The sequence below is a fragment of the Pholcus phalangioides genome, unplaced genomic scaffold (genome assembly GCF_987345545.1).
Source record: "Pholcus phalangioides strain wild (caught in Gottingen) unplaced genomic scaffold, Ppha-v1.0 ptg000043l_1, whole genome shotgun sequence".
NCBI lineage: Eukaryota > Metazoa > Arthropoda > Arachnida > Araneae > Pholcidae > Pholcus > Pholcus phalangioides.
Genome location: NW_028301629.1, coordinates 3,654,977 through 3,661,140, shown reverse-complemented (window position 1 = coordinate 3,661,140; position 6,164 = coordinate 3,654,977). Strand labels below are relative to the sequence as shown.

Below are 6,164 nucleotides of genomic sequence, written 5' to 3'. Positions count from 1 at the left end.
ATCACTCTTACTCTTAGAAATATTTCTTATTGTTGAAAACTCTTGTTATGAGGATCCCCCCTTCTTTTATAGGTCTATAAGTCGTATGTACGTCATTAGAGGTATCATTGTTTTGTGAAATATAAACTGCATTTTTGTTGTTTACATAATTGTCCCTATTTGCATTGTTTTGTCTGTCTTCCCGCTCATTTTCTTCTACACCATTCCATCGCCTTTCTCTCTCATATCCATTGGTGTTTTGTCGTTGATAATCGTTCCATCGTGCTTGCATATTGCTTCCAAAGTAAGTTCTTGTATTATACCCCATGCCATTCCATTCGTTTCCTTCACTTTTGTTCCAGTTTGTTGTTCGCTCGTATCTGTTGTTATTTCCTTGCTTATAATCATACCATTCTGTTCTTCCATACAAGGGCGTAGCCAGGGGGGGGGACTTGGGGGTCTGGTCCCCCCCCCCCCGAAATGTGAGAAAATGACGAAGAAAGGGAAAAAGATGGCCAAATCCATTGTTCTGTCACTTTGGTCCCCCCCCGAAATGAAAGTGGTCCCCCCCCGAACGAAATTTCTGGCTACGCCCCTGCTTCCATATGTATTCGCATATCCTCTTTTGGGGTTGTATATTTGATAATTTCTATTCCTTGGTAAACGTATGCTCTGCTTTCTTCTATTGAGTCTTGGACTCCATACATATATAGTATTTCTCCAAAATTCGTCACGTAAAATCTTTTGTGTAATTTCTTCTTTTTCCTTCTCATTCTGGCAGTAAATTAATATTCCATTATTTATTTCCTGTAATCTTACTGCATTTTCCTTTGTTATTTGTTCGGTGATACTCCTCACCTTTTGCTGAAATGTGCCCGTTCTATCTTTCTTATTAGGATATAAATATAATTGATGCTGTTTCGATGACTCTTTCATATTTTTTCCGCTCCATCTTTGCTGTTGTGACTCTGCGACTCTCTGTTTTTCAGTCTTTATTTTATTTTTACGTGCGAGTTCCTTCTTCTTTTTTGTCATTACCTCCTTAAATGCTGTTTCAACTTCATTTAGAGAAGTCCACGCTACCCTTTTTGGTGATGTCTCTCCAATCTGTTTTCTTTCATTACTGTGTGCTGGTATTATATCCTTCTCGTCATAGTTGATTTCTTCTATTACTCTTTCGTAAAGTAGGGAATCTTCTTCTATTTCTGTTTCGTTCTCCACTTGCTTTTCATTCGTTCCAGAAATATTTACTTGCATTGTAATATCTGATTGCACCATTTTATTCAATTTATCTTCTACTTCTTTGGTGATAGTATTTTTCTTTAGAATGCTAAATTCATTGGTATTATTTTCAAACCACTCTAATATATTTAACAGGATCCTGTTAGCTTTTTTTCTTGGAGCATTTGGTATGTTGAATCTTGTTACACCCTTATTATTATTTGTTGTGTTTGAATTCACTATAGTTTTTACCTTTTTAAGAAGTGTTGGAATATTTGTAATTTTGTTTCTTGTTGAAACCTCTTCTTCTTCACTAAAAGTAAGTTGTTCGGATGATTCTGTTGTCGAATTCTCCCCACTTGTTTCAACCATTGGCAGAGATGATTGTCCAGCTCTACTATCTTCGTTTTTCGCAATCTCTTCCCTTTGTTTCTGCTTACTGCTTTTTTTAATTTTCTTCGTTTTTTCATTATCCTTGCTTGTTCCTGATTTTGTATACAGCGATGATCTTGCTTCTGTAGCACTTTTTGTTTCTTCGGCGCTGTACTGCTGCACTTCTTTTAATTTTTCCTTTTCCATAGTTTCTTTCTCATTTTGAAAATAATTTTTTGCTGCTGTCTCTGCCCAAAATCGTCCCAGTCTTATCTCCACGTCCTCTTCGTGTTCTTCACATTTAGAACTTTTGTTGCCCTTGACTTGATCCTGTATTCGATCCTTTTCTTCCACCTCTGCCCACAGACGCCCCAGTTTTCCTTTTCCTGTGTCCTCTCCTTGGTCTTTAGAATTTTCTGATGAATCTGTGTCATAGAGGAATCTAAAACGACCAAGTGGTAGTTGTTGTTCATTACAATCTGACTGTGTTCTTTCCCTCTTAGGATTATTCAAGTTTAGAGTATTCGGGGAGGTGGTTGGTGAACACTCTATGGACTCCATCATCTGTCTTCTCAGTCGAAGTCTTGTGCTCCTTCTTATCTCTGCACTCGGTGGGGTCTTGTTATTTGTTTTCTCAACTATAAATTTTGTATTTTGAAGTGTCACTATCAGTGTTTATTTCGTCCTCTTTCTTCTTTTTTGCGTTGTTTCCCTTTCTTTTCCATTTTACATTTGAAGCACTTGTCATTGAATTGTGTATTATCACACTATCGTTACATTTCCTCGCTGTTCTCCTCCCTTGGCTATCGTCTTCATCACTATCCTTTTCGCTCTGTATATTGGATTCGGTTTTCCTTATTTTCCTGTTCTTACACTTTTTAGTCTTTGATATATTTTCAGTAACTACCAGGTCACTGTCTGTCTCAACGGAGTGTTCACTGTGTGGTTCCACGTCATCAATTCCCTTGTCATACATCCTCTCATTCTTTGAGCGATGTAACGACATTTTCACTGAAGTTCAAGTTAAATTAGTCTTATTTTCGGGAATAAAAAATTTACTAATCGGCACACAGGAAGTTAAAACCTCTTTTTTTAATGTTGAGAACAATCTGCAGCCTTTCCCACAAAAAATTTTGAAATCCGTTATTTAGTTCCAGAGATACGTTACCACCTTCTCCCTGTGGCAACACTAAACCCGCCAAAACTTGAAGTTCTTGTGGAAAATCTCACACACAAAAATATTTAATCAATACGTAGTTGTGAACCCGAAGTAAGCGGTGGAGAACCAGGAAAAATAACTTGTTTGGAATTCACTCACCAGGATGTCAGTTCGCCGTTCCCGCCGACCATCCATACGCTTAGCATTAGCAGCGCCACGTGCTGTCGTATTTACAAATCTTCTAGTGGGCATAGCTTGTGAACCACCCGCTCTATTCACACGTAGTAACGCCCTATGTGTTCAGCTTGCACTCAGAAATACGCGGATATATCGCACAATACCTATAAATTACTGGAGAATATTAAAAAAACTATTTACTGGGGAGTAGCACCAACGTATATGTTGATAGTTCCAGTGACTGGACTGGACTCTTCCAGTGGAAAGATTAAAGAAACTATAACAACCGAAACTTGGAGTGCGACAGGTACGGCCCTATGAACACATGGAGGCATCGAGCTCATATTACTGTAATATAAGCTCGATGCATGGAGGTGAATCACGATAAGCGATTAGGACGGCTTTGACGGTCAAGGTTATAAGTGGTAAGAAATACGTATGCTATTTTATATTACAATTTTGCCGGAAATAGGGGATGGTCGTCCACGGGACCTGCACTATGAGACCAGGGAAAGAGATCCTATGTGAATTGTTATGTATTTCCAGACCAGACCAGCATCAGACCTTGACTTCCATGCCCAGCCCAAGGGGCCGATTGTGGAATAACGAACGGGCCCAGGAAGGCCTATGAATGTTATGTATTTTGACAATAGGGAAATCGCTAATATATCCGTAAGGTATTTAGCCGAATATTTTCACACAGGCAACGTTGTGAATATGTGGAAGATCCATCACCCAATGGTAACGTTGTAAATATGACTAGCTCAAAATGTGACCGAAAGATGGCAGCACGAGCGTCTCATGCTTTTTAACCTGGATTTTTCCAGCTGTCAGGGATCTAAGAATTGGTGACGGGTTTGACTGTCGCTAGATGGCGAGAGGGGTTCTGCTGTGTGCGATTTTATTTAATTTTTAATTAAATTGTATTATTCGTGTAATTTATTATTTTTAATCTGGAATCTATGTATATACATTTATAGTTTATTTTCAGTGCAAATATATCTTATATGAAACATTGCGGCAGTATTGGAAATAGTGTGTATTTGTGTACATTTTTATGTTGTCTGGAATGCAGGACTCATTTCGGGCCCCCCCTCTGTTTGGATGAGCCGTTAAAACCCAAAACGGCTCCGTGATATGATTGGCTGCCGATGATGTAACAAAAATGAATGGGTTACCGGCTGCGAGGGATTTGGTGAAGAAAGTGGCAGTACATGGTTGGCGTCGAAATTTCATTTTGTTTATGCTTTCCTTTTTCGCACCGCCATTTTCCCTCACGTTTTGCGCTTGTTTTTTTCTCGGGTTTTTAATTCGTAATTGTCATTCCATGACGAAAATAAACGGCCAACAAACAATACATTCTACTTCGACTACTGTTGATGCGTTCAGAATGTGAAAACACTCGGCTCAATATTCTTCGCAATCATCTGATTGAAAGCTATTGACATGAAATTGAATGCGAGGAGCATGTATTCTCATCGATCCTGGGTGAGTTGATTCGTTTGTTAGAATTATTCGTAATAAAGTGTCGAACTTCGATTTAACGAATTGTGTCAAACCGGCATTTCCATACCTTAAATTGAGAAAATTGTTTTATCGGGAGGGGAGGGGGTGACATTAATGCAGATATATGCACAGAAACTTCGTTAAATCAAGGAAATTGTGATACGACCATCATTAAAATTGCTGGGCAAGGGCGTTCTAAGAGCATCACGGGCCCCAGAGGCGTACGCAGTGCCGGGGGGGGGGACCTTCCCAAACCGACCAAAAATTAGGAAAAAATGAGGGACCCCCACCTGGACAGAAATTGTTGCCCACCAATTGCCATGCTTACTAATTTAATCCGGATCTCAGTCATGCTGCTCTCGAGGCCCTCAGGCTGTGGGGGGGGGGGGCGACCCCACACGCTGGGGTGGTCCCATGCATTAAGATGACACTGGCATCAAAGTTACAGTAGCCTATTTCTTGCCTTTGTGGTGTCTCAAACAGACGACCCCCCAAGAGTAGGGTCAACGACCTCGAGTGTGTCACGTGATCCCGGGTACTGGAGACGACCGTTTGGAAAACAGCAGAGCAGAGAGTCACTGCACACGAAAGCGTGAGGTTCGAAAATTTCTATGCCTGTCTTACTTTTTCATTAACCCAGATAATCATTATGTGTCGTCAAAATAAAATTTTTATTCCGAAACTGTGGCTCTGTGTGGTGACTCCGCAGTGGTGACCAGCGACGTTTAGGAACATTAACCATCAAAGAAAGTCCATCTTCATTGAAGATTTAATCTCATGCATTTTTGGAAATTTTCTTCTTTCCGAGCCTCCATCATGTCTGTGGTTACGACGACTAGATTCTTCCCTCAAACAGACCCCTCTCGCCCACGCATCATCGTCTGCTCTTCTCTCCTGGTGTGTGACCTCCTCCTCTTCTTTTTTTCTCTCTCTCCCGTTGTAGCTGAGCGATGGCGGAAGAAAATGCTCAAGTTTCGAGGATTGGACTTCGATTACCTACGTTTTGGAAATCCAATGTCCAACTATGGATTCAACAGTGCAACAGTGCTTTTCAACTCAGTGGAATCACTAACGATGACACGAAGTATGCAGCCTTGGTCTCTTCCTTGGACGGGGAATGCTTGTCTTTCGTCTCGGATCTGATATTAAATCCTCCGGCAATCAACCGCTATCAAGCCTTGTCGGATCGCCTCATAAAGGAGTTCGCCGCGACGGAACATCAAAAAGTCAAGGAACTTTTGAACGAGCTACAGCTGGGTGATCAAAAGCCAAGTCAACTGCTGCGAAAGATGAAAGAACTCTCCGACAACAAAGTCACTGACGAGTTCTTACGCACCTTGTGGATGCAACGATTACCGCAAAATATTCAAGCAGTGTTATCGGTTTCCAGTGAGCCATTAGATCAACTTGCTGTCCTAGCCGACAAAGTGGCTGAAGTCACTACCCAAAATTACGTGTGTCGAATCCAGCCATCGTCGTCATCTCAAATGCATTCGACTCCAGATCGAATCGATTCGACATCAGCCATCCAAACGCTCACCAAATAAGTGGCAGAGCTAACGGCAACGGTGAATCGACTCTCTAGAGGGAGATATCGTAGTAACTCCCAACAGCGACGAGCTAGGCGTTCAACATCTCGTTCAAGTCGAGCACGGGATATCTGCTTTTATCACAACAAGTTCGGTGAGAATGCCCGCTACTGCCGTCAGCCCTGTAAATACCAGAAAAAAAACGACGATCTTCCATCATC

The 6,164-nt window shown here is 41.1% G+C and overlaps 1 protein-coding gene across 1 annotated transcript; it reads left to right on the top strand.

Moving 5' to 3' along the window:
• The first annotated feature begins 5,364 nt into the window (after positions 1–5,364).
• LOC149063804 (uncharacterized) lies at positions 5,365–5,961 on the top strand. The gene has a single exon (XM_089255601.1). It carries the CDS (start codon positions 5,365–5,367, stop codon positions 5,959–5,961), a length of 597 nt encoding a protein of 198 aa, XP_089111727.1.
• The last annotated feature ends 203 nt before the right edge of the window (positions 5,962–6,164 follow it).

Excerpts from the sequence above, each read along its gene's own strand:
- LOC149063804 (XM_089255601.1), top strand. The coding sequence starts at position 5,365 with ATGGCGGAAGAAAATGCTCAAGTTTCGAGGATTGGACTTCGATTACCT.